Source organism: Sardina pilchardus, chromosome 4 (genome assembly GCF_963854185.1).
Source record: "Sardina pilchardus chromosome 4, fSarPil1.1, whole genome shotgun sequence".
Lineage (NCBI taxonomy): Eukaryota > Metazoa > Chordata > Actinopteri > Clupeiformes > Clupeidae > Sardina > Sardina pilchardus.
This window is the reverse complement of record NC_084997.1, coordinates 11,824,047-11,851,254: the sequence shown is the minus strand read 5'-3', so window position 1 is coordinate 11,851,254 and position 27,208 is coordinate 11,824,047. Positions and strand designations below refer to the sequence as shown.

Below are 27,208 nucleotides of genomic sequence, written 5' to 3'. Positions count from 1 at the left end.
ACCAGCCCACTCAAAGCAAAACAATTGCAGTGAGTAAGTTATCTGACGTTAATTTTATCAATACTAATTTTACCACACCAATACAGACATTTGATAACCTCTCGAAAGAAGAAACGACGGGAAATTACTGGGCAACTGTGCGCAATCTTGGTACGAAATCTTGCCAGGAATCTATTCAACTATATAACTGTAAATGAACAGCTGCAAGACGCAAAGTCAACCATCCAAGACCTTTATCCATAAAGTGTCCACGTCTGTTTAAGGTACGTATCCTCACAGGCAGAAACAGACTAATTCTTTTAGATGCTCGGTTAGTTTGTAACAGTGGTGATGCAGCTGTACTAGCTTCAAAGAAATAGGTCATTGTGTCGACACACTGCAAAAGCGTAACATTATTGCCTCTCTTGCTGTGACGCTCATGCTAACTGCTACTGTAGCATACAAGGAAACTAGGAAAACCGCGTGCTGGTGAGGCTGTATTCATACGTGGATGGGTAAGGATTATTATTTCAACTCCGTAGCCCACTCTAGTGTTATCCGAACACGAAGACGGTGAGGCTGTGTCTTGCGTTTAGTGATTTGGGGGAAATACGCGTGTTGTTAGTTGGCCATAGAGGTGGGTGCCGATCACTTACAGGCTTTGTTTTGTGGCCACGGATCCAGTGAATCCAAGCAGGAACAGCAGCTTTCCACTTGGCTTCGCCAGCTATGTTATCACGCTAGCTCGCTGAAATTTGGGCGAATTCAGTAGCCTACTGCTGTTCGGAGATAAACATTTATGTCGCTAACGTTGACGGTCACTTATCACATTCAGTTCTGGCGAGGCTTTATTTGTGAGGGGCACCCTATATGGATATCATTGGTGAGTAGCCTCCCTTTGAAAAGTAACCCAACAAAGACATCATTAACCGTAAACGTTTGCTGTTACCTCTTTTTGCAAGCATATCCGCATGAAAAGCTAAGCCTAGGCAGTTCACCTTGAAAGGTACATTTAGCAAATACATAACGGAATTGTCAGGAAGGTGGTTTGAAACATGAGCTATGTAACTGCATGGCTACCATCAATTTGCAAATTGCCCTGCTAATTGTCGTTCTAGGCTTCAAAATGATTGTAGGCTAGTTACTTTGGAAGAATGTCTGGAAATACATGGTGGTCCCTCTCCCATTCCTCACTATCTGCAGGTTATAGTACCGGAAGTGATAGTTTGTTCATTCATGTTCATGACCACCACGTCAGAAATATACTCATTCCAGCAATCTATATAGAGTAGCACATGCTAGTGTATCTCTTTAAACAGCCTCTTCTGCCCAATAAATCCCTTATTATAAACAAAAACATTTCGTGATGACATGACACCGCATCAGTAGAGGATGTTGATGCCTTGCCATGGAAATGTGTGCATTAGGAGAGATGTGGAAGTGGATCAGCTTATGTGTAATTTGGGGCAGTTTAGGGTAGAATTTGCTTTTGCTACAGTTCAGTATGGATTATCCTAACTTCACTCTCCATGCTTCCCTTAATAGGCCTATGTCATAAACCTTGTCCATAAAGTCCTGTTTTGGTCACTTGGTTTTATGGTGTCCGTTCCTTCGACATGCAGAGAGCATGGTGATGTGCCAGAATGACACTGGGCAAAACAGGATCTAAATGCTGCGGGGTGATTATTGATGCTTACGCGAGAATTTTCACCCTAAGCAGTTTATCTGGAACTGTCCTCGCCTGCTTAATAAATCACTACGCTCCACATTTCAGGGTGATTGCTTCCCCCTTCTATAAGCACCAGCGAGGCTAGAGATTGAGTTTGGTTGGATTCTGATCTGAGTCCACCAGCTCCTCACTGTAGCCTAGGCTGTTTCACACTGGCTAAGGCATCATTACACACAGAGATTGGAAACAAGTGTGTAGTTGGGCACTGTTGACTCGTTTGGTTCTTTATCCATTTGGACTTGCTTTCTTTGCAGAACATGGACAAGGAAGGATACGTGTGAAGAGAAGGACAGCAGAGATTTTCTCTCATTTTCATACTGAAGGTAGGTGTGTGTGTGTGTGTGTGTGTGTGTGTGGACAGATTTGTCTGTCAGCAGCACATGACTTAGGATATGACCTAGCCAAGCATCCTGGAAATAGTAATGCACTTGGACTATTTTTATCTATAGCTCAGTCAGATACAGAATATTGGTGAAGAGTGAAAGTATCTCACAGTGTGTGTTTTAAGGCTTGTGGTTGAAAGATGATACATAGGATATTTGGCAGAAGATAAGACAGAAAGTCTGTGTTTATATCAACCTCAATACTGGGCCTCTGTACTTGCAAAGTTCAGATATAATATAACATGCAGAAACGGGATCAGTTGGATAAATATATTTGTATTACTCTTGCCCAGTCATAGGCTTTATATAAAATACTACTTTAATTTTGAGTTGCCAGACTTGTGAAGTCTTCCTGACCTCTTGACTTCAGAAGAGTTGACATGTAAGGCTAATTAACCTAATTGGGCTGTGGCTATAGCAAAAGATTTTCGTATTCCAGTTGTTGGTGTTATCTTATCGTGCACTGCAGACTGACCACATAATCAATGATATATGCATATCGTTAGCATTAACCCATTTAGAGGTGTATTGATAGCATTACGTTTACCCTCATCAACACTCCTTTAACCTGCGGTTCCTCTTGTACTGAGCAGGATTACCATTGCAACAACACATCATCAGTAGGGTAAAACTAGCCTGTCTCATGACGGTCAAACCCCAGCTCATGCTCCAGCTCATCAACAGTCTCCTTTAAGTTTCAGATCTTGTGACACAATGAGCACCTCCAACATGGAAGCCACAACCATGCTGCCAGTCCTGAAGAAGAAACTGGCATTTTTGTCAGGTAATAACATTGAACCTTATTCTATTAAGTGGTTTTTAATGTCATGTTTTGGTAGGTTTTAGCCTTCATATTTGACCGTGAAAGATGACCGGTGAGGTGGGGAGTGGGTTCAGGAGATGACTCCAGACCCAAGATGACCCCAAACCTGGTTCCCGATGGGCACTGGACCTGTTTATGGCGCTGTTCTGGGCGCTGAGGCTAGCCTCCCTCCTAATTTCCTTGTTAAGTTAACTGGCTGATGCACACATCTGCATTACAGCAAAATAGCATGGACCCACCAGGGTGTCCTGAATATAAACACAATGCTGTTTCTTCCATTATGCTCTGAGTGCCAATTACAACTTAAATCACTAGACTTGCAAACCAGCATGACAGAGCGCATGCGTTACCTATCCAGAATTATGTCTTGATTCTATATACAGTATGCTAAATATGCTAAATGTTGCTCTTAATGAATGAATTACCATAATGTTCCCATTAGTGCTCAGACAGAGTTAAAGGATCTCTGGGCCTTCGGGTCTCTCAGGCACTATATAATAAATGAACACAATTAAAAACAGTGGTGGTCCTGTGACTGATACACTGCCTTTACTAGGTGTCTGTCTGTCTCAAACCGCAGCATGATAGCTCTTTACTGGTGCCTGCATTTTCCTACCGAGGTTGTTATTCTGTTGTGAAGGTCATGGTGTTGCATCAGAGCCGCGTCTCTAGAGATGCTGAGTCTCATCGTGCACTCACTCTGAAGGACACTTGCCCCTGCAGCCACAGCATCACAATACAAGCTTGTTGGGGAGCGAATGGCTATGGATGGGGTCTGCTCTTTTGTTTAGATCTGTCAAATATTGTGATGGCAATCCATTTAGCTGACCCTTTGTATTCAGCTGTTTTTGCTCACTGTTGCTAAATGCGGTACCTCACTTAATTAGATTAGATGTTCCACATGATCCAGAACTGACAGCTTGCAGTCAGCGGCGTCTCCGCCTAACATTTAAGGTTATAAAATCTTACCACTGAAAACATGTCTCATTATCCTTGAGGAATGTAGTCTGGACATTTTAGCGACGCCGCTCTCGGCATCGCAGCAAACTCTACAGCCCGAGCGGCCGAAAGTAGGCTCACGAGTGTCTGTGGGACACGTTTCCTTTGAGAGCTTTGGCGTGGTTTTCTTGGAATGTTTGAGCACGGCTATTATGACAGGGTTTTTCCTCTCTCTCTCTCTCTCTCTCTCTCTCTCTCTCTCTCTCTCTCTCTCTGGTCTTAGTGAGGCTCTGGCTCATGTTGCGCAATTTTTTTCCTGACGTGTTCTTCGGCCCTTGTTGTTTTTCCAGGAGGCAAGGACCGGCGCAGCGGCCTGATCCTCACCATACCGCTGTGCACGGAGCAGACCAGCATGGAGGAGCTGAGTGCCACGCTGGACTATCTCCTCGGCATCCCCAGGTTAGCTAGCCCGCACGGAGATCCGCACAGAGGCTCACCCATCGCCTGCTACAGTACTCAGTGTTATTACCCATATTCCACAGTAAATCAGACCCTCTATTAAAATATATCAACTCGTAGGAAAAACACCATTTGTTTTACTTAATGTACCTCTACCACGTTTATTTGCTTTTTTTGTCTTCCGCCCAATCGTATTAACAAATGGAGCAAAGAGTTGCACTGATAATTAATCACGCTGACATTAAAATATGGTCATATTGATTTTTCCCGTGCCTCTGAAAGACTTTTTGGCTCCACTTTGGTAGCAGGGCCTTTGATGGCACTGACGTATTGCTCTCCCAGGGACCACTATGCTCTGCTTGTATTGAGCTGGTTATTGCGTGCAACGGAGTCTGTGGAATTGATGCGAGCCACACTGGTGCCCATTGACTCATGGTTCTGGCTTGTTAGGGCTGCAAGCCTCAAATATCGCTTATAGTGACTTTGGACATTTTTGTTTTGGCTCCATTCAGCCGTGCGTCGTTGGAAATGTTTGACTTTAATATGAACTGCTGGGCCGACGGCCTTTTGTGTGCCCACACTTCTTTTTTTCCCCCTCAAACCAATTGGGTGACCCTCACTGCATTTGGGCTTCCTGTCAAACCTCATGCCCCCTCTTCACTCCACTGAAGAGTTGGACTAAAGGAAGTGATATTCAAATACCCCCTCAATGCGCACACACACACACACACACACACACACACACACACACACACACACACAAACATGCGCACACACACCCCTGTCTCTCTTGAAGCTGAAACTGATGCCCCCACTTATATTTAGTCATGTTTGGGTTGGGTTGCTTAGTCAACTGAAAATGGACATAAATCTGTCCAGCAGTCTGCTCTCCAGGGATTACTGGTCACCTAATTCTGGGAAAGCTCCATTGTACTTGCTGACCAAACATTTGTCCCCTAATCAGCATGTGGTGGACAGCTTAAATGCCAACAGGAAAACATATTTTTAGCAAGTGACTCCAGACTATTTCCAGTGTTGTTACTCATGACATTAATTCCTGCCATTTAACAGTTGTTGATGATCTCCCTGTACTGTTCTCCCCCTCGTTCCATCTAACCAGTGAGAAGTGCAAAGCACGAGGATTCACCGTCATCGTGGATGGGAGGAAGTCACAGTGGAATGTTGTGAAGACAGTGGTGCTGATGCTGCAGGTAAGATGGTGGCTCTGATGCTCTTAAGCTATAATGATGCGCTCTGACAGGCTTCTACACAGCGGCCATGGCAGTGGTGCTGATTGAGTAGCTGATTCCTCCTGCAGATTTTATGACTCCCTGGTGACCACTTCTGATTGTGCTAGCAAGGCATCTGCTGCTGTTGCCATTTGACTAAGTAATTGTCCAATTAATGAATATTCACAATGGTCAGAGGAGAGGTTCTTTCAGAATTAGTCTCGTTGGCAGAACTTGGAGATAAAGAAGGGCTCTATGAGAAAACCAAACCGCTGCGGGGTTGGGCCTTATCCGGGACAAAAACACCTCGTTTTAGAATATCTCGTGTCTAGTTTTGACCGGGAGCGAGAGAAGGCAGTCTTGCTTTCTTATTTTTCCCACCATTTGGAGGAATGTAGAGCGCAGGGCAGAATAACGGCAATAAACTCCTTTGTCTTTGACCTACTTGAGTTGTTCCCCCAGCTCTAAGCCATTTTGGCTCGGCTGTATTCATATGTTCTCCATGCTGTTTCAAGGAGAAGTGTTCCACCGCATGTCTCCATTTTGGTGATTACTGAGACAGGGCTGAAAACAGTTTTGGGCTTTTTCACAGCCTCGTCGAAATCCGGGAAGGCAAAGTCAAAGAAGCAATTAAGGGAAACTGATTTAATCTGGAAGGGTCCTGAGCGACTCTAATGGTGCTCGATTCTTTCGTCTGCAGATGATTTGCCGAGTTATTGTTCGTCGTGACATTTAGTGTTTCTTTCCTCTCTGAAGGGGTTCCCTGAGCGATCCTGGAGAAAGCTCTCCCTCTCCATCCCTCTCCTTCTCTCGCAGTGTTGTTGACCCGCAGTCCGATGCACCGACCGTGGTAGTCTGGATCGTGCTGGCCGTGACCTGATTTTGTCAGTGCAGATTGAGAGCGTTGTGCAAATGCGCTTGGCAGATAGCAAACTCCCTGTTTTTTCTCCCCGAGCTCAGAGTTAGGATTGAATGGTTGTGTTTAAAGAAGTGCGTGAGAGAGAGAGGGAGGGAAGGAAGGAGGGAGGGAGAGAGAGAGAGAGCGAGAGAGAGAGACCATCCACCCAAATCCCTAATCTAGCCACCCCCGGTCTGTTTGGTTTTTCAAGCATGGTGTCATGACTCACAGCTGGATTCAATGGTGACAAAAAGAAAACAAACAAATCAACCACAATGACCTGCCAGAGAATTTGTTTTAGCACAATTTGGTTTTAGTATGTCTGGCTTGCACTGCTTGGCTTGTTTTATAATGCTTTAAAATATGAAAGGGTTGGTGGCGCAGTCGCCAAGTCAATAGCACATTGGGAAATGATCATACTCCTACCTAAAGTCGCTCATGAGAGTGCTTGGAAATGCAGGTGTAGCAAAGAAAATGTCCCTTTTTTCTATCAGATTTTTATGTCTCTATCAAAACACCCAGACAAGGATTTGAGAAGTGGCACAGGATTACAGGTGCAAGTACTTTTTGAGACACAGTCTAAAATCGTGGCTGTGTTTACCGAGTCATATGGCCATGTCTGTTTCAGAATGTCATCCCTGCCGAGGTGTCCTTGGTGTGTGTCGTGAAGCCTGATGAATTCTGGGACAAGAAAGTCACCCACTTCTGTTTCTGGAAGGAGAAGGATCGTCTCGGCTTTGAGGTAAGCACCGAGAAACTCCTCCTAACCCTGTTGCTGTAACCCCGCTGTGGCTATCGTCCTCGGGGAATTCACGTGCGTATGCCTGTCTGCACGCTGGTCCAGGAGGACGTGCTGTGAATCCAATCGTGTCTCTCTTGTGACGAGCTGATATGTTTGCTGATGTGTTGCTCGGCGCCAAATAGATCAGGACGCCGCCGCTGCATTGTTTTGCAAATCACTGGTTCAGCTATCACGCTCCGATTTCATTTTGCTCCCGTAAGTAAGAGGGAGGTTGGCCACACTCTCCTCCTGGAGACTTCCTCTCTAAACCCTAATCTTTTTAAATGTCACCTCCGGCTTTGTTCTAGCATCCACTATTGATGTTGGCCTTTGTTTTCCCCACCGCAGCGCGAGAGAGAGCGAAAATGCCGCTATGTTTAAAGGCAGCAGGCACAAAGCAATGAGGCTAGTTACATCCCAGAGGTCTCTTGTATGCATGTCAGTAATTGGCTTTATAGTTTAGGATTAATGGCGCTCCTTGTAATGAAATTACGCGTCTTCATTTACGGAGGTCTGGGACCCGGTAGCGACGCTAATGCCTTTAGGTTGCGATTCCAAATTCCTTGGCAAATTGCCCCGGATAGTGGCGAGCATTGACTAGCTCATCATGTCTGCTGTGGAGGAAGGGGGGTGGAGTGGGTGGGTAAGGAGGGGGGGAGCGGCTGGAGTTCTTGGTCTCATAACTGTGCTGACGCTGGTGTTTTTGTGCCGGCGCATGGCTCTGCAGCGGTGCATGTCCAGAGCTGAGGAAGCGTGCTCGGGGTGCGCTGCCGCAGACGGGATTGTGCTGTGTCGTCAGATCCCAGCCCACTGGGAAGTGTTCCGCGATCGCGGCCCGCTAAACTGGGTGAAAGGGGGGAGAATTGATCTGGGCGGGCATGGATCATCATAAAGTGGCTGAGTATTTGTTTCCCGCCAGTGTCTGTTTGGCCTCACGAACGTGGCTGTACTGCCTGAGCAGAGTAGTAGTCCCCAATTAAGATGATGCATGTGAATTAAATGGCCCTTTTTATATAAGTTTTGTCTGGGTATTAAAGCTGAAGTGTGTGGATTCCTGCCGAGCTGACTATGTTCTATGAGCAGCTATTACATTACCAAGTATAATCAGACCACAATAAACCCGCTAGCTGTGTGCTGTGATGACTAAAGATGCCATCAGCAGCAGCAGGACTGTTTCAGTTTCCTGGGCTGACGCTCTCTGCTGATAGTCAGTCGTGACTCACTGTGCTAACTTTAGTGTGGAGTTACAATAACACGCACGCCACCACAGCCTCATCAGAGTCATCACCTCTACATGGACTTCTGTCCTTTGCCTCTTCCCTGCTACAGCCTGACTAAGTGGAGCATCATTGGTTGGTTTGGTTTATGACCTGAATGCCTGTGTAGAGGATGGTGATGTGTTCCCCAATGCATCTCATGCCATCTGACAGGCTCAGGTAGTGGGGAGCAGGGGCTTGGGGGTTGAGTCGCTGTTGTTGTTGGTGGGGGGGGGGGGAGGGGGACTGTCTCTGTCACAGTCGGTCAGGGCCAAGGTAAATGGGCCACTGAGGAGACCAGGTTCATTTGTCTGATTGTCTGCCCCTCACCACGCTCTGTTTCAGCATGAACTAATAATGTCATGTTGCCTGGCAACAGTAATGTGCATCCAGACGAACAGGCGGGTGACGTGTCCGTGGAAGGACAGTCACACCACTGTCTCCAGCATAGAGTCCCCAGTGTGTCTGTTTGGGTCTGTGTGTGTGTGTATGTCTGTCTGTGTGTGTTTCTATTTCTGTGTTTGCTCATGCTTTCTTGTTTGTTTGCACCCATGTGTATGTGTGTGTGTGTGTGTGTGTGTGTGTGTGTATCTGTATCTGTGACCGTGTTTGAATGAGACGGAGTGTGTGTGTGTGTATGTGTGTGTCCTGACACTGATTTTTTTTTCAGATTTGTTTGTGCTCCAACTGTTCCTCCAGTGATCTGGGCCAGCCGTCCCCTCCAGCCTTTCGCCCCCCTCCTCATATAACAAGCTTTCGTAAAACCAGATGGCACAGTTTTGGCAGAATAGGTCAATTTATCCCGACTCGGGGAGGATAAGGGGAGAAACGGGGTCGTGAATGGGGATACTTGTGAAAACAGCCGTTCATTACCACGCTCTTGACCTACTAAAGGACGCCGAGTGATGAATGGGCGTTTTCGACTGGTGTGACTGACGAGGTGTGTGAGTGGGGTTTTTCGGGCATTTCGAGCATGCCGAGCGGCTTGGAAGCTCTTGATCTCGAAACCCGTCACCAGAAGCCAATTTGGCACTAATGCGAGAGCATATGGAAATGCCGGTCCGACCTGGAAACCCCTTCGCAAGGAAATGGACTCTTCCTGTTTGCCGTTTAGATCTCTGAGGACTTTCCAACTATTTTTAAGAGGGCGCATATTTTTGTTAATTGAACAGCATGATTTAATTAACTTAAAAACTGTAGCCTTAAAGGGGGTTTATTGAGTATGTTGTAGACCCTAGCTGCAGGACTGCTGCTACTGCATAAAAAATTATCTTCTTCGAAACTTCCTCTGTGCACTTTTGAATCCAAGCTCAATCTGAGAATGATTAAAAATGTATCAGGCCCAGGAAAAGAAGTGGGTATCAGTTCTAAGTGTGGGTTAAACATACAGATGTCACGATTCAGCAGTAATTTGATTTAATGCTACGCTGCAGAGGAAGGGGTGGTGGAGGGGGGAGGGGGCTCTGTTTTCATTTATGTCTTCCTCGTGCCTCCCTGCTTGAGGTTTTGGCGGCTTCAGTCGTGCCTGATCTTCCGTCAAAATAATGTTTTATACCTTCAAGCCACATTATTTCCTCCCCGATGAAAGCCTGGATGGCGATACGCTGCACAACCTCCCCCCATCCCTGACCTCCTCTCTTCTCTTTTGAGGAAGTCTCCCTTCCGTCCACTGTGTGTGGACCAAAGCACGGCCATGAATATGCATTTAGGCGCGAACGTGTTGCGAAACGTTAATAACCCAAATTAGCACTCTGATTGTTTCCCGATGCTGCAGCAGCAGCAGCAGCAGCAGCAGTGCCACGATGACATTGCATGCCGGCTATGGAGATAGAGCACGGCTAAATATAAGCGCTGTCTGCAGAGTGAGGAGAGAATTCTGGGCCGTCCTGGTCTGGTAGCCAGTGTGAAGGTGGGAGTGCTTAGCATCCTACCGTTAACCTTGTGGATGTGTGGAACCAGGCTGGCAGCCTCCCAAGGCTCTGCTGATGATGCTCGACACGGGGGGTAGTTCAGGGTCAAATGCTTGAGGAGATTCAGAAAGTTGCCGTCTTAAAAAAGACCTACAGTACCTTTTTAAATAGATGCTGGAGCACTGGATGGCTTCCAGGGAAGCCGAGTTTCAGAGGAGAGAACACTGTTTGTTTAGCCAAGGTCTTGTGGTTTGGGGATTTTTTTTTTCTTTTCCTTTTTGGTTCTGTTTGAAAGGAAAGTAGGGTAATAATGGCTCCTTTATGCAGTTGAACAGAAAACCAAACTTCTTCATGTGAACTACAAAAAGCAAAGGAAGCAGTTAGCCTGTCTTTCTCTTACGCAGACACACTCGTGCGCAGTGCACACACCAGTTCCTGGAAGTTTTCTCAGTTCTCTTGCCATACCACTCACAACATTCCAAAAGAAATGTATCCGTATGGTAGTTTTTCCTTGGCATTGGTAACTCCTCCAGAAACATTCTCTCTAGTCCTCTGCATTAATAATTCAGGCAACATCTTTATTTAGTGTCCGTTTGGAGAAAGAGAAAGAGAGAGAGAGAGAGAGAGATGAGAGATACATAGAAGAAGCCATAAAAACAGAAACTGAGTGAACACCGAGCACGGCCTATATCCCTTCCTGTGCGTTCTATAGACCGCTGCGACAGGCTTGGTTAGTGTGTCTGTGTTAAGTGGCTGTCTGTGTTTGTGCGCACAGAGAGGACCATGTGGGGGGAGGGTGGTTTGGGGTGGTGGCGGCGGTGTCTGCTGGCCTGCGTGTTGACTCAGCTGTGATGATCCGCAGGAGAGGGTGGGGGTCAGCTGTTGACTCCCATCCTCTGGTCGCGACTCGCGTCAGGGCGTTGCTGAGCCTCAGCCTGGTGTCAGGAGGGAGGAAGCGTGACTCAGAGACAGGAGCGTCCGACAGCTGGGGGGAGACGGGAGAGGGGGAGCTTGGTGGGGGGCAGAAGTGGGGGACACACCTCTCTCTGACTCCCAGTGGGGTTGGCCTCACCATTCCTCTAGCTGTGTGACATTCTGGCCCTTTCACTCCCTGTGCGCCTCATTCCTTGCTCATTCTCTGGCCTTGCCTGTGCCTTCCTCTTTCTCCATCATTCTCTCTCCGTCTGTCTTTCTTTCTATCTGTTCACCGTCTCTCTATCTGCTGTCTCACTCTCTCTGTCTGTCTGTCTCTTTGTCACTCTGTCCTTTTCCTTTGCGCTCTCTCTCTCTCTCTCTCTCTTTCTCTCTCTCTCTCTCCCCCTCCCTCTCCCTCCCTCTCCCGTATACATGGTGCACATGGGTGATCAGTGTTGGTGACATTTAGTGCTGGGCTGTAATTTCGACTGGGCGGGAAGGCCACCTCACCTGCTGAGTTTATCCCTGGCCTTGCTTGACTGAAAATGGAAATATCAAATAAATTATTCATAGACGATTAACCTTGGGTGACATTTCTGTCACGGGGGGGGGGGGTGTTGTTCCTCCTGGCCAGACGGGGAAATCGTGCATCATGGCGTGGAGAGATTTCTGCCGAATTGGACCATTAACTCATTCTCGTGGCTTTCAGGCATTCTTTTCTGTATCAAATGAGGTTTTTGTTGTTTGTTTGAACCTCTTTAGACACCTGCAGGGGTGCTGGGGGTATGAATTGTTTTTTTCCTTCTCTAAAACTACACAGCAGTCTCATCTCTGTCCACTCCTCTGCTTCAGGTCATCCTGGTGTCGGCCAACAAACTGACGCGCTACATTGAGCCATGTCAGCTGACGGAAGAGTTCGGGGGGAGTCTGTTGTACGACCACATGGACTGGGTCAACAAGAGACTGGTGAGTCACCGACAGGAGGAAAGGAATGGAAAGCAGCTTCCTGCAACATTAAAGCAAGGACACTCTGTGCACATTTCTGTGGATTTCTGTGGAGGCTAAGCTCAGTGTGCTAGCACTTTTTCTACAATAGTTTTACAACTTCTAGTAGTAAGTGCTTAGCTTCGCTTAAATATTCCTCAGCAAAACATTAATAAAGCTCTTTTAGAGACTGTAGCTACAGAATCCCATCACATACGGTCATTGCAACATTAACTGCTGCTAATGACTCCCAAATTGTCATGCTGTTGCTTCTTTGATGTAGACACTCAAATTGAAGAATTGGTTTTGAAGTGCAACTTTGGAACCCAAATACAGGGTCTGCTCTCTATTCAGCCTTGTCCAAAAGTGGAAAATGACAAATGGAAGGTGTGGACAAATGGTTCACACAGTGGAACAGTTTCATATGGCAGAATAGCATCAAGGCCGAGCATTTCAAATATTGATGGCATCATCATCAAAGAACTTCTGTTCTGCTTCAAACACTTACCCAGTTTAGCCAAAGTTCGCCTGAATACTTTAACATGCCGGCTGGTTTTTCTCAGCATCCCTGAATCTGTTGCAACACTTTTATTGGTGAGTCTCTGCTAGTCTGTACTTAGTGATTTCATTTCTATGTGGCTTTTGCAATAGTCATTTAGCACATATTTCGGATAAAAATAAGTCAAGGCAGCGGCCTTCCTGTGGGAACCGTTCTAACCTGACCCTCTTCCATTAGTAATCAGCAGTGCTCCTGCCTCACATATCCTCTCCATGTTTACTGCGCCTCGTCTTTGTGTTCTGTACAGTCTGATTGCTCTCAGTAGTCCTAGTGAAAATGGTAATCGGATGATTTTGCAAATGATTGCCCTCAGTTATTTACTTAAAAATAGATACAAATGGTATACAGCAGCCCTTGGCTGTGAGTGCATCTTATCCTCATATTTTTGTGTACCGGTAGTTGTATGTTAATCTGTGCCCTTTTTATGCACAATTTTGATCAGGTCTTTGAGAAGTTCACCAGGGAGTCCACGTCCCTTTTGGATGAGCTAGCGGTCATCAACGAGAACGAAAAGTCCAACCAGCCAGACAAAGACAGGTGGGTTTCGTCTCCTCACCCCACCCATCAGTCTCCATGACTCCCAAGTATGCCAGGAGTTTCAGCAATGTGTTCCACCATCTGATTTATTTATGCTTATCTATTTTTAAAACATGACTCATTGAAATGGCTTTTGGTTTTTACAAACCTTATGTTGAATTCTGCCTCTGCACTTTTGTGTGTGAACTTAACTGAAAACAATTTAGATGAAATTGGAGTTACTGTCAAGAGACTGACATTTTTCCCTCTCGAAGAACAACAACAAAGCAATTTTATTTGACTGAATGTGTTGCCTTCCTGTTGATCTGCCCTGCCGATTCATATCAGTAACTTTCACTTCTTATTTTCCCTAACAGGCCACCCGATTGTAATGCCTTGCCATCCTTCGATCCAGAAACGGTTTTACAAACAGGTAAGCCATGCCAGGCCTTGAGTCATTCACAACCACAGACACTCCAGCACTTCTGAGCTTTACAGAGTATGCTTTGGTGAACGTCTCCAGCTCCGTTTGCCAGTAAAACTCGCCTCTGTGGCTTCCCAGGCCTATGATGTGGCAGCGGTAAAGCTAGTTTTCCACTCTGGGGGGCCCCTGGATTCCTGGCAGTTTTTCGGTGCTGGGATGCCGGGGGTGGGTGGGAGGGTCTCTTTCGGCGTATTACTCAAGGCCGCTTTACTGCACTGAAAATATTTACCCAGGACTGCGAAAAGGCAGCGTGTAGCTGGCTGTGTAAAGGGCCCATTGTCTGGGTGCTGGTGGTCAGTGTGTCTCTTGTACAGCGCTGCCCACTGAAGAAATGGCTTTGTGGGGCAGAGGTGACTCACCCCTCTGTGCTGATGGCTCATTGTGTATGAGAATCCCTGCTCTTTCACACTCTCTCTTTTTCTGCACGTCTCTCAGCTGTTGATACGTTTTTGTCACGGAACAGATGGGACTACAGAACAAATGTGAAATCAAACAAGAGCATCTTGACAAGCAGGAGTTCTCTGTGATGGTGCTTTTTTCCCCGTTGCCTTCCCCTTTTTTTGAGGTGCTCGTTGGGTCTCTTTTTTTTTTTTTTTAAAGTCAAATCTATCGCAGTGACAGTACCGACCCAGATTCGCTGAAAAATGTGAACAAATGAGGAGCGAGCTCTCCACCCCCCAGAAGAACTCCTCTCCCCGGTGCGGCCCCTGTGTGACAGCTTTGGTGCTGAAATAATCTCGTCGAGCAGCAGCGTTTTGCCATCCCTCGCATTTGCATCCGTCACACTAACACCTTTGCTTCAGCTCTGCTCCTTGTTTCGTTCAGAGAGCCTCTCCTGTCCTGTCCTCTGCTCTCTCTCTCTCTCTCTCTTCTTTTTTCTTTTTTTTATTCCACGGCGGCATTTCCCCTTCCACTTCTCCCTCCCTTCTCATCGCCAGTTTCCTCCGTTCATCTCTTTCGAGTCCTGCCACATGTTATTCATCCCTTCCCATTAGCGTTAATGTTTTTAAATCTCTCCTGCTGCTCCTTTAGTGAGTTTATTTGTAGCGCACACACAATTACACACCAACAGACGCAGACAAACAGACACAGACACACACGCCTTGCGTCTCCGAGGAACACAGCAGTGTGGCAGTGCAGAGCTCTCAAGGATGCCGCACGTCAGAGGCAATCTATTCTCCAAACCGTCCCGGCAGATTCGGTGCCAGATGCTAGGATTGTATTGCGAGAGCTCACAGACAGTACAGTAAAAGCTAGCCTGCGTTTGTGCTCCTAGGGTATTGAACCTTGTTGTTGTTTGTTGTTGTTTGTTGTTGTTTGTGTCAGCACCATGCTCTATTAGGGGAGCCATGGGAGCAGCCCTCTGTGTTTACCACCCACATCTTGACCTTGTCTCGGCCTCCTTTTCTAACGCCTGCTCCCCGTCGTCCCCCTTCATCCCCCTCTCCTCTCCTCTCTCACTCCTCCACTCTTCCCTCTTTCCCCATCCCTCTCTTTTCTCTCTCCTGTCTCCTCAGGTCACGAGCTGCTGTCGGAGCTGCAGCAGCGGCGCTTCAACGGCTCGGAGGGCGGCGGCGGCGGCGGCGGTGGTGGTGGCGGCGGCGGGGGCACGGCCTGGTCGCCCATGGACGACGAGCTGCTGGCCCAGCCGCAGGTGATGAAGCTGCTGGACTCGCTGCGGGAGGAGTACACCAAGTACCAGGAGGTGTGCCGGCAGAGGAGCAAGCGCTCGCAGCTGGAGGAGATCCAGACCAAGGTCATGCAGGTAGGGGAGAGGACACGGCACTGCCGTGTGGCCCATCACCCAATGGGTTCCCGGGGCAGTGTCACGTCTAAAACTAAAATGCCCACAACTAATGCATGTGAGCAAAAATATGGGAGTTGTTGACCACTAATTGATTACTCAATGAATTGCCATGAATTGCAATGAATAGCTTTAGTAAAAAAGCAAAGGCATGACACGATATTTTGATGAGAATTAATGCACAGCAAACAGCTTTGTTGAAAAACGAGTACTATAAAGATGTGAGGTTTGAAGTTGGTGAAATGTCTCTTAACATAGCCAGTGTCTCTGTCTTATATTATTCAATCCCACTTTTTCAAATTGTCATCACTTGTTTTTTTTTTACTCTAAAAGACAATTCTGTCATGATCACACCTTTAAGTACCTGGGAATATATCCACCGAAGCATGACCTATTAACTGTGCTAAGCTAAGCTGTCTGGTAAATGCTCAAGTTTCATGACTGCTTACTAGCTCATGGGTGTCTTGGCTGTATGTTATTCCGGGGCTGCCTTGCCAGCCTTTGAGCTGTGCTTCGCATGTAGGATGTGGTCAGCCTCCATCTGAAGGCCATGGTGGTTTGGTCATTTGAGAACTCAGGGAATAGACTCAAAGGATAAACATTAAACCAAAAGTCCTTGAGCTTGCAGAGAGCAGGAAGAGTCGACAAGGCAGCTTCCTGGATTCAAAGAAATGCTCTCCAGCAGAGTGATTTTCTCTGGGTATCCACTCTTGTCTGACAGTGCAATTTGTATTTCTCAATCTCAAGTGTGAAAGACTTTGTGGAGATCATTTTATGTGAGACAGAATTGCCAACAGTAGCACACTATTTCTCATGCTCCATTGCTGGGTACCAGCATAGTTGAGACAGATAAGAGTCCTCAATGTTGAACTGCTATAAAATGTGCAGTTGTGAGCCACCAACTATGCAGGAAGTGTCAACGGCGCTCCACCTTCTTGAAAATAAGAGCGTCCCTTCCCCTTTAAATAGAATTGAGTTAAATCTATTTGGAAAAGATTAGAGACTACATTAGTGTGAAAGCTGTCTTCAGACATTTCTGGCCAACTGTTATTATGCACCACTTTGTGGATGCACTATGTTTTTTAAGTTCTTCAGCCTGTGTGTGTGCGTGTGTGTGCGTGTGTGTGTGTCTGTGGCTGTGCCCACTGAGAAGTCATTTGATTTATCATTGCTTGGCGTAACCTTGGTCTCACAAATGCCTGTGTTCACTCGCCATTTATAAAGATTACCGTGTCCGCTCCCAGAAGATTGTCCATTCTCGAAGCACCTCCTCCCTGCCAGGACATCTCGCCGAATGTGAGATATTAACTATTATTATTGTTTTTTTTTTTTGGTGGTCTGACCGCGTTGGCCCAAAGGCGGGAGAGTATGCGGCATGCTTCTCTTCAGAGCTTTTCTCGTTCCGTGGCCTCCCCACTTTCTCTGGGTGTGTGTGTCCTTGGAAAGAAAAGAACCAGTTGATTTCAGTGCATGAGCTGCACTTCAAGGAGAATGTCATCAACCGAGTGGTTTTCTTCTTCCCAGCCTTTCTCGATGCTGTTGCTCTCAAAAGCAGCCACCCCCGGCAAGAAAGTGAGCCTGAGTCAAACGGTTCCACTAAGCGTCAGATAAGATGCCGGCTTCGGCGTTGTCATGTTATCTCATGAGGAGAAGTGTGTCAAATGGGAGACCTTTTTTTTCCCCTCTCCCTCTCCGAAAAAGAAAATCCAGTCAATCTAAATTGAATGTCTGTTACCATGGCGACAGAGATGTCAGGCGGCGGCGGTGCTTTGGTGAGAGCGAACGAAACAGCGATTTTGGGCTGAAGGAGTTTGGCCTAGTTCTTATCTGCGGTAGGAATAAAAACCTCACCATAGAGTGTTGGATCGGTGATGGTGTGTGTGTGTGTGAGGGTAGTGGGTAGAAAGGCTTGAGGAGGGGGGGGGGGGGGCATTATGCGGTTTGTAAGCCTAACAGCTCGGAGCCGTTGGAGACGGGATCGAGGACTCGCCTTGGCTTCACCAGGGTAAAAGGGGGGGGGGGGGGGGGGGCGAGGGGGGGCCCAATGTGTGCCCCGAGAAACAGCTCTGTCATCCGCCAACAATGAGGCGCTTCATCACCCTCTCCTCTCTCCTCCCTCAAAGTGCCCAGTGCCGCCAGCTGCTTCCCCAGTCAGCGCCAAACGCTCCACTTATTTATGTCACGCTCCGAGTGAGACGAATCGCCCCTCAGAGGGGCAATACCTACACTCAGCCACCGATGCCTGGCAAAACGAGGCCAATGGAAGCCTATTGTCGTCGTGTAACATCTGCACTGTTCATTTGCGATCTGCGCGTCACATTGTTGTGTTCCTTTTGTTTTGTTTTGTTCTGCTCTGTTGCATGCCATTATGGAAACCCACAGCATTTGTCATTGAAACTCTGGTTCCAAGTCTCCAGTCTAGTCTGTCGGATGTTTGCACTCGATTATTTCTCAAGGCGGCGTCCTGCAGTCCTCTCCCATCTGATTTTCCTGATATCATCTCCTCCTGATTTTTAATGATGTCCAATTAGGGCTCCCTCCTGGTTCACCTGCAGGGGGCTGTGTGTGTGTGTGTGTCTGTGCGTATATTTGTGTGTTTGTGTATGTGTCTGTCTGTGTGTTTATCTCTCTGTGTGTGTGTGTGTGTGTGTGTGTGTATGTGAGCGAGGTAATTAAAGAGTGTGTGTGTGTGTGTTCTGTGCAGGTTGTGAATTGGCTGGAGGGTCCGGGTACTGAACAGCTCCGTGCACAGTGGGGGATCGGGGACTCCATTCGGGCGTCCCAGGCCTTGCAGCAGAAGCACGAGGAGATCGAGAGCCAACACAGCGTAAGACACCAGCCTCTCTGTCCCTCCCTCCCTCCCTCCTGCCCTGCACAATGCCTCTCTTAGACAGGGAGAGAATGACGTGGAGATCAGTGCATTTACAATAGGTAGCCTAACAAATATGGTATATTAAATATATGTTATTAAATATGTGACCATGTGCATATTAAATCTTTCTTACCATATGTAATGGACGTCGCTAATACATGAGGCAGCGTGCTGTGGTGTTGATGGAGGTTTCTATCCTTCCCTGCCTATGCTCTGACTCATCCAGCTGGAAATCCCAAATCCTGCAGTCGGCTGCACCTGCTAATACACTTAGTGGACACAGCAATATACCTGAGTAGCTTGAGAGACCTGTACTGCTGACTTTTTCCTTTTGGCCTGCGCTGAGTCCCCCCCCCTACCCCCCCACCCCCCTTTCCATCAGGTGCACAGGCAGCCTGTAGACCTGCGGTCATTTGGACCGGGACGGACCGATTCCATTAGCTCTATGAGATTATATCGTCTGCCGTGGCCAATAGCCGGTGCGTTGGCGTGGGCTGGAGACGTTTTTATCTCCCAGTCCCCCCCGAGCTCTGGCTTATCCCACACTTTTCCTATGTGCATCCCGTAAGCGTGATTTAATTAATGTGGACGAGAGCCGTGAAGGCCCGTAATGGCAAAAACACAAGGCAAGAAAAATGAATTAAATCTCAAGTGCAGGAAGGATCATTAGATTTCATTGGATCACTTCTCTCATTCTTTTGTGCCATGTGCGGCCAGTAGGGGGCGGTATTACTCAGTGTCTTAATTGGGGAAAGTTCAGCTGGTGCGGCACACTTGATGCTCTCAGCATGCAGGCAGGCCGTGAAGTAATTAACACCCAGTTTATCCATGCGCCAGCAGGTTACTTAACTGGTGGAAATGGCCCATTTTCATTCTGGATAAAGCGGCTCTTTTCTTGGCAGTGTTCAGAAAACCGGCAGAAAGTGGGTCCAGATTCCTCTGATTTAGTTAAATCATGTGTGATAATGCACAGTAACTCTGCTCTCCGTAATGCTCTGTAATGCCGTGTGCATTTGGACAGATAATGGCTTAAATGACATTTAGTGCATATCATAATTCTCACGGCTATATGGAGAGTGCAGCCATTTGTAATGGCCAAAGCACTGGCTGTCTACCAGTGGCTGGCAGTGTAGAGTGTGTATTGGATTCCCTGGGTGACTGTGTGTGCTGGGTGAGACGCTGTGTAGGAATGACCCTGGCATAGGTTGCCCCACAGGGCTGACGTGTGGTGGTACAGTATATGTCTGATGTGCATACTGTATATAGTGCAACATGCAACAGTGTCTGTTTATTATGGTCATGGCTCTTAGCAGATGCTTTTGTCCAAAGTGATTAACAATGACATCAAAAACTGATTTTAATGTAATGTCATGAGGTCTACATTTAAAAATATATCATGCACATACTGAATAGAATTAACAGAATATCAACAAGAACCGTTAACATATACAAACTGTGACTCTGAAAGGATAATTCATTCGTTACAGACAAGGTAAACAGTCAGTCCAATGTTGCTTTTTGAAGATTCCAAAACCAGCATGCTGCTGCATGTGGGCCTTGGGGCATGTAGTGTGTTTTAACCTAAGATGTGAGATTTAGCAGCCACTTTTTAAATGTGACACACACATTTGTTATGATCGGGTATCAAATCGAGGAGATCATAACCCAGGCAATAGCTCTTCTGTAGCCCACATGCAGTTTTTAATGCCCGTGCTGGATGTACCACTGTGCTATAACAGGCCTTGGCACACGTCTTCTCTCCGGAGTGGATTTGTGGAATATGATGTTTTTTTGACCAAGTTCCCTTAGCAAAGGCCCATGCTGGGTTTATTACTATGCTATAATTAAGCAACATGACATGAGTGCCAGTTGGGTTGGTGAAAGATATCCCCACCGCTGTGATTCGGCCAAACATCCCCATTCGGTCAGACATGCCTCTCGTCCAATCAGAAATGAATTAGTGATTCGACCAGACCCTACTGTTGTTGTGTAAAGGAGGCCTGTAACAGAGGAGCTGTGGCCCTTGTTCCCGCAGGAGTGGTTCGCGGTGTACGTGGAGCTGAACCAGCAGATCGCCGCGCTGCTGAGCGCCGGTGACGAGGAGGACCTGCTGGAGCTGAAGGCCCTGCAGCAGCAGCTGAGCGACGTCTGCTACCGGCAGGCCAGCCAGCTGGAGTCCCGGCAGAACGTGCTGCAGTCCGCCCACGAGTTCCACGGCACCGCCCAGGACGTAAGTCTCTCTTGGCTACCGGACACTCGCTCTGCCCCGACTCTGCCCCGCCTGCCGAACGTGCCCCACAGTCCAAGTGCCCCCCTCCAACTTTAGACCTGTTTTATTATTAGTGACACAATCTATACATCAAATTAATCTTGAATTACTTTGAATGAAAGTTTAAATCAAGTGAATCGTTACCTGATACAATGGTGAAGTTTCCCTGTTTTTGGCTCTTTGGCGCACTGGGCCCACTGATTTGACTCCGATTAGCGGAACCTATTGGCTAGAAAACGGCGGTAATTAGCAGATCGTTATTATTACTAATGCAGCCTGCTGTGGGAGGACTACTTCCTCTCTGTCCTCATTACCAGCCACTTCCAAACCCCTCATAACCTTGCAAGAAAACACGCGCGCAGCAGGGAAGATCCATAAACACTTGCTGTCTTGTGAATGATGTGATTGTGAATGCAGCGGTGGCGCTGGCTCATTTTCCGGTACCTTCTCTCTCCCTCCCTTTTGCCCACCCACCCCTTCCTCCGCGTCCTCCGCGTCCTCCCCCTCAGCTGTCCCAGCAGCTGGACGGCCTGCTCGGCATGCTCTGTGCCGACGTGGCCCCGGCGGACGGCGCCGCCATCCAGCAGACCCTCAAGCACCTGGAGGAGAAGCTGAAGAGCGTGGGTGAGCAGTCAGAAGCGTGCTTTAGCAGCATCCGCTGCACTCTCTGAGCCCTGATACGGCTCTCCCCTGTCAAGAGTATCAATCATAAGCCCTCTAGTTTTACTCTATGTCACTGGGTTATAGTTGTCAGCTGACACCTCAGTGGGGAAATTGTAGGTGTTTTATTAGCTGCTGTTTGTAATATGTTTGTTTATTCTAGTGTGTTGGTATTATTAGTCATGGTGCTGCTTTGTCAGCAATATCTATGAGGCGCAGAGTTACTTTACACTTAAAGAAAAGGTTACTGGCACAGGGTGAGGCTGGGAAAATGGAGGGTTGGTATAGTCACCTGCTGTTTGCGTGACCTTTTCTTTTGTTTATATGTGTATATTTTGATGGTCTTGTTGGCTTACTGTGGATCACGGCTGTTCCTCACATCTGCTCATAGATGGCGCCCTACAAGGCCTCAAGGAGAAGGGTCAGGTTCTGCTGGATCAAATGTCCAATCAGGCCTCCTGGTCGTACGGAAAAGAAGCTCCGCTAGAGAACAAGGAAAATGTCGACCACATCCACGGTGTCATGGAGGACATGCAGCTCCGCAAGCAAAGGTGAGTTAGTCGTCATTGTAGCCCACTCGAAAGGCAAGGTTGAACGCAAGATTGATGCCAGTGCCATTGTAACCTATGTTGTGTTGACTGGGCAGTTGTCGGCACTCAAAGCCACAGTTTTCAGCATCTCGGATTGGGACATGAGTGTGCTAGCAAGGGAGCTAAAACTCATGGGTGCTAGCATTTATTACTGACTCATGTCTGAAGGCATCAGGAGAGAGAGTTAACTAACGTACACACTGCACAGCGATGTCGTCCAGCTGGCGACCGTTACGCCATTAAAAACCTATTTATTCTCAGTGCCCAGTGGGACATCTGAAATATAGATGGGGGGGGGGGGGGGAGTAAAGCGAAATGTGTGAGGTCTGTGTAGATAATCCTGCTGTTGCTCTCCAGGTGTGAAGATATGGTGGATGTGAGGAGACTGAAGATGCTTCAGATGGTCCAGCTTTTCAAGTGTGAAGAGGACGCCTCTCAGGTCAGTCTCACTTGACTGGCCTTTCTCGCTGTCGAAGATGTGTTTTGATGCGGGGCTTTGATGTCTGACCTCTGAGCTCTTCCTCTCTGGCCAGGCGGTGGAGTGGCTGGGGGAGCTGCTGGATGCCCTGCTCAAGACCCACCTGAGACTGGGCGACGACTCACAGGAGACCAAAGTGCTCCTGGAGAAGCACAAAAAGTTTGTCGACGTTGCACAGGTACGACATTAAGCAAACTTGTCTCAGCTGAATGACCTTGTGTTGAAATCCTATAAAAATCCTATTCTATACGTCCAAAAAAACAAGTGATAGCTCTTTTTCCCTTTTAATTCAAAGGATGCATGTCATGTGTAAGCAGGTTCATCTTGTAGAGTTATGCTGATTGATCCTTGAATATTTGAATAGTACTGTAAAAAGTATACAGTAGCGTGCCTGTTTGTTGGATGTTGACCTCAATTTCCAAGGTGAACCTGCTTGCAAGGCAGTATCGTTGTATGAGTGTGTAATTGATTTGTGGAGTTGTATAATGTATTGACTTTCAGCTGTGGACTCTGTTGCTCTTAAAGTTGATCTGGTTTCACTGTGATTCTCAGGAGAAAAACCCTTGATATTTTAGTATATGTGTTCTTGGTGCACCAGAGCCCCTAAGTCCTAAGTTTGACTGCACCAGCACTCTCTCCTATAAAGTTTAGTTTGTTTGTGCATAGTAGAATAGTCCTTGACATTTGTGTGTGTGTGTGTGTGTGTGTGTGTGTGTGTGTGTGTGTGTGTGTGTGTGTGTGTGTGTGTGTGTTTGCCTCTGTGTGTGTGTGTGTGTTCCAGAGCACCTATGACTATGGTCGACAGCTCCTCCAGGCCACCGTGGTCCTTTGCCAGTCCCTGCGCTGCACCACCCGCTCCTCGGGCGACACGCTGCCCCGTCTGAACCGCGTGTGGAAGCAGTTCTCCGTCACCTCCGAGGAGCGAGTGCACCGGCTGGAGATGGCCAGCTCTTTCCACACCGCCGCAGAGAAGGTGCGTGAACCTTGCGTGCAGTGCAGTGTGTTGTTATCGACTTAAATCATCACCAATGCTTACGAAGACATTTCAGTATATATGATTGTTTTTTTTCTGTATTACTGAATGCTATTAATTGTTAATTATGAAGTGTGACTGTAAATACGTTCTGTAGTCTCATGGGGACAGAAGTGTGGAGTGCATGTCTGCAAACAGCTCACTTAGAGTTCAGTATCTTATCTCAACAAATCCAAGAGCTGACAACTGCAAGGCTCTTTTTGCATTCTACAGGCCGACCCTGACTTTAACTTAAGCTCCTCTCACCTATCCTATTTCAATTGCCTTTCCTATTTTAATCTGCACAGTTTCTTGGTGTTTGAATTGGCTTCACAGTTTGAGTCGCTTTTACCGTTGGAATCTGCACTGCTACTCTTTGTTTCTCCATAATGAGAACTTTGATTGAATTAGAACATTTCAACACTCTCTAATCAGCGCTACCCAAATATCATAGTCCTCAATTTTACACTCTATTTGACGTCAGTCTTAGCAGTAAGAACACCTACCGGCAATTGTTCTTCTAACTAATAGCAGATGTATTTAGACTGTGTGATGACAGAGTGGGAATGTCAGAACAAAGGAGCAGCGTGAGGCCGTATCGATTTGAATACCTCCGTTTCAACTATTTCCCTTTCAACTGAACCGCGTTTGAAAGTTTGGAGCCTGTCATTATGTCTGATGTCTATCTCAAGAAAGCCTCCGGAAAAGGAGGGGGAAAAAAGGGAAATATTTCACAAAGGCAAGATTCATCTCCAGGCAAAATAATGGGAAAATTGTAGACATAAAGAGCGAGGAGATGTATTGTTGTTTGTAGATGTCCCTGTTTGCTTCCGAGTCTTTTATCTGCGCGGTCTCTATTATGTGTTCCTTTAATGCTGTTTACATACAGAAATGGATTGCGTTGCTGCTGTTGGCAAATAACCTCCTGCACTTAAAGTAAAAATCAAAAACTCAACTTGAAGCTGCCGGTAAAGAGCAGACAATGTCTCTGCTGTCTCTACATGGGGGGAAAAATACAGAAAGGAAAACCTACATTATTTAGATAAAGGGCCCACGGAATGTGCTCTGGCTTTCAAAGTGTCTGAAATTCTCCAGCCTTTGCACTCACAGAGAACGTGAGGGCCTGTTAAGTCTCAAAACATTTAAAGATCTCCCCCTCTTCTTCCTCCTTCTTCTGTGTCTTTCTCCTCTCCTTCTTTCTCTTACCCTCTCTCCCCCCCTCCCTCTCTCTCTCTTTCTCTCTCTCTCTCTCTGTCTCCCTCTCTCTCCCTCTCTCTCTTCCCTGGGTTTCCATTACCTCGGGACGGCGTAATCTTAGCTGCTGAAAGAGAGCCCGGAGCAGGCTGAGCTCATGGTGCTGGACCTGGAGTCGTGTGAGGAGGCGGTGGCGCTGGGGAAGACTCTCCTGGACCGCCTCACCGTGCCTGTCATATTCCCAGACGGGTAAGAGAGCCGATAGCGGGGGAGGAGGAGGCGGGGGGGGGGGGGGGTGTGAGGGGGGGTTAAGAGCCTCACGCCGAGCCCCGTCGAGCTTTTAATCCTCTGGATGCGCTCTGCTCCACGGCTGTGGATTCACTCACTCGCTCACCCAGTAACTCACGCCATTACGTTTCATTTGAAATGTATCAGCGACACTCACGTTTTTTTTCCCCTCCTGTGTTAACAAAAGTGTTCCCTTGTTTCCTCCGTCTATTTTTATTGCGGCGTAGTATTTCTTGAGAAGGCAAAGGAGCATGTTTGCCAAATGCTAATGTGCTCGTCAGGAAATCTGCCGTTTATTAGCTCTTGTTAGGTTAGATGATGTTTTCATTCAACACTTGTTCAGTCACCACCCATCAATCACATGTTTTATTTTCTGTTGGATTTCAAGGACATATGGTAGACTGACCCTGTGTTCATTGTTTGTGTGTTTTTCATTTGCATTACAATGTAATTTGTTTCTTGTTGAATACAATAGTAACAACTCAGATATTCAGGCATGCACAAAGCCACTCAACAGAGACTTGGCTCGGAAAACACCTCTTTATTTTCTCTCCACGTCTTTTTCTGTTTCTCTACCTCTTTGTATCCCTCTCTTTTAACCTATGTACTTTCTTTGTTTTTATTTTAATTACTATGACTAACTTTTGTCTCTCTCCCTTCTTCCTGTTTTGTTTCTCCATTTTTTTTCTCTCTCTCTCTTGCACTCTCTTGCTCTCTCTCTCCTAACTTTCTCTCTCTCTCTCTCTCCTATCTTTCTCTCTCTCTCTCCTGTCTGTCTCTCTCTCTCTCCCCCTGCCTCTCCCCTACTTCTACCTCCTTCCTTTTTCCTGTCTCCCCCCTGACTCTCCCCCATATCTCTTGCCCGGAGCAGGAGTGAGCACTTCTTTGGCAGCCCTGGCGACATGGCGTCGTCTGCGGAGAGCGTGCGGGAGAAGCTGAAGCTGGTGGAGGAGAAGCGCTTCCAGCTGGAGGAGGTGGAGCATCTCCAGGAGCAGCTCCAGGACCAGGACCAGGACCAGGAAGAGGATCAGGAAGAGGATCAGGAAGAGGACCAGGAAGAGGAGGCGCTAGAGACTGAGGAGCTGGAGAGCTAATGCAGCCTCTCAATTACGCATCGTGACCTGCACCCTACCCTACACCCCCCTCCCCGCCTCCCCATTTGGAGCCTGGGAACCCCCTTCCGGAACATCGCCTCATCCTCATGTGCTCTAGGTGTTGGTCAGATTTGTTCTGTAGGCGGGGGGTGGTGGCGTCGGTACGCTCATGCTCCTACCATCTCAGTTATACGCTGCCTTTGCCAGATCATCTTAACTTACCGAGTGCTGTTAAAGATAGACAGCTTGCCGAAATCCCCTTACATTGCTTATAGTACACGGGGGAAAAAACCCGAGAAGACATCCAAAATAAATAAATAAATAAAAAGAGACAAGAAACGAGAAAAGACTGCACTGAACTTTTCCCCCTTTAAAGCTTTACCTTTGCTTACTGGCACTTGTCCTCCGTTACGTAGGCTGGTGACTCGAGCTTTTTTTACGGTGCTACTAAACCTGTAGAATGTGCCGGGAGCATCACATCTGGCTTTGTTTTAACCTGGTGCTGTAGAGTTTCTTGGCCTCCTGGCAAACTTTTCGATTGACCGTCAGCATTGTATTTTGTATTTCTGTTCTGTTGCTTCCTGTTTTGCAGTACTTCAGTGTATTTGAGTACTTAAGCAGAACTCTGTCGATATTTTTTTATTGTGCCAATGCAAGAACAGAAGGCCTTTAAATTGGACACAAACTGCCAACCTAACTGGTTAAAGTTCAGACAGCAATGTTAGTCATGGGAGACATCAACTAGCCCATAAAGATATTTAGCAGACGACGTTAGTTGTGTGTATCAAGGTACAATATAAAAACAAAGCCTTGTCAAAACCCTAGACTAGAACTGTGGCTTCCAGCTTTGTTTTGATAAATAAAATGTGAAACAAATTATGTTGCATCTCATAATTGTCCTAATATGTACTTTTTCCTGCTTATTGAGGCATGCTGTTATAATAATTCCATATTTATTTTGTTTTGTATTTTAATTGATATGCCTTTAAATTTGTACAAAACTTGGCATTTTTACATTTTAAGCTAATTATGTGTTTAATGAACACATGGGTCACAAGAAATAAATTGGCAGATGAACAGCAAACTGAGGAGAAATATGCTTT

At 47.0% G+C, this 27,208-nt stretch overlaps 1 protein-coding gene across 5 annotated transcripts; it reads left to right on the top strand.

The window, feature by feature from the left end:
- sestd1 (SEC14 and spectrin domains 1) lies at positions 1 to 27,208 on the top strand. Of its 5 annotated transcripts, none has more exons than XM_062534172.1 (19): positions 1 to 263; positions 1,963 to 2,031; positions 2,787 to 2,875; positions 4,204 to 4,312; positions 5,433 to 5,523; positions 7,068 to 7,181; positions 12,154 to 12,267; positions 13,287 to 13,381; positions 13,738 to 13,793; positions 15,362 to 15,609; positions 18,353 to 18,475; positions 20,556 to 20,750; positions 21,299 to 21,413; positions 21,841 to 22,000; positions 22,397 to 22,478; positions 22,573 to 22,695; positions 23,299 to 23,490; positions 24,848 to 24,972; positions 25,883 to 27,208. In XM_062534172.1, the coding sequence occupies exons 3-19, from the start codon at positions 2,806 to 2,808 to the stop codon at positions 26,103 to 26,105; spliced, it is 2,235 nt and encodes a 744-aa protein (XP_062390156.1). In that variant the 5' UTR covers positions 1 to 263; positions 1,963 to 2,031; positions 2,787 to 2,805; the 3' UTR covers positions 26,106 to 27,208. The 5 variants fall into 5 exon arrangements, with proteins under 5 accessions (XP_062390156.1, XP_062390158.1, XP_062390155.1 ...); XM_062534174.1 differs by having other exon boundaries at positions 1,963 to 2,035; XM_062534171.1 differs by lacking the exon at positions 1 to 263 and adding an exon at positions 392 to 494 and having other exon boundaries at positions 1,963 to 2,035; positions 15,362 to 15,600.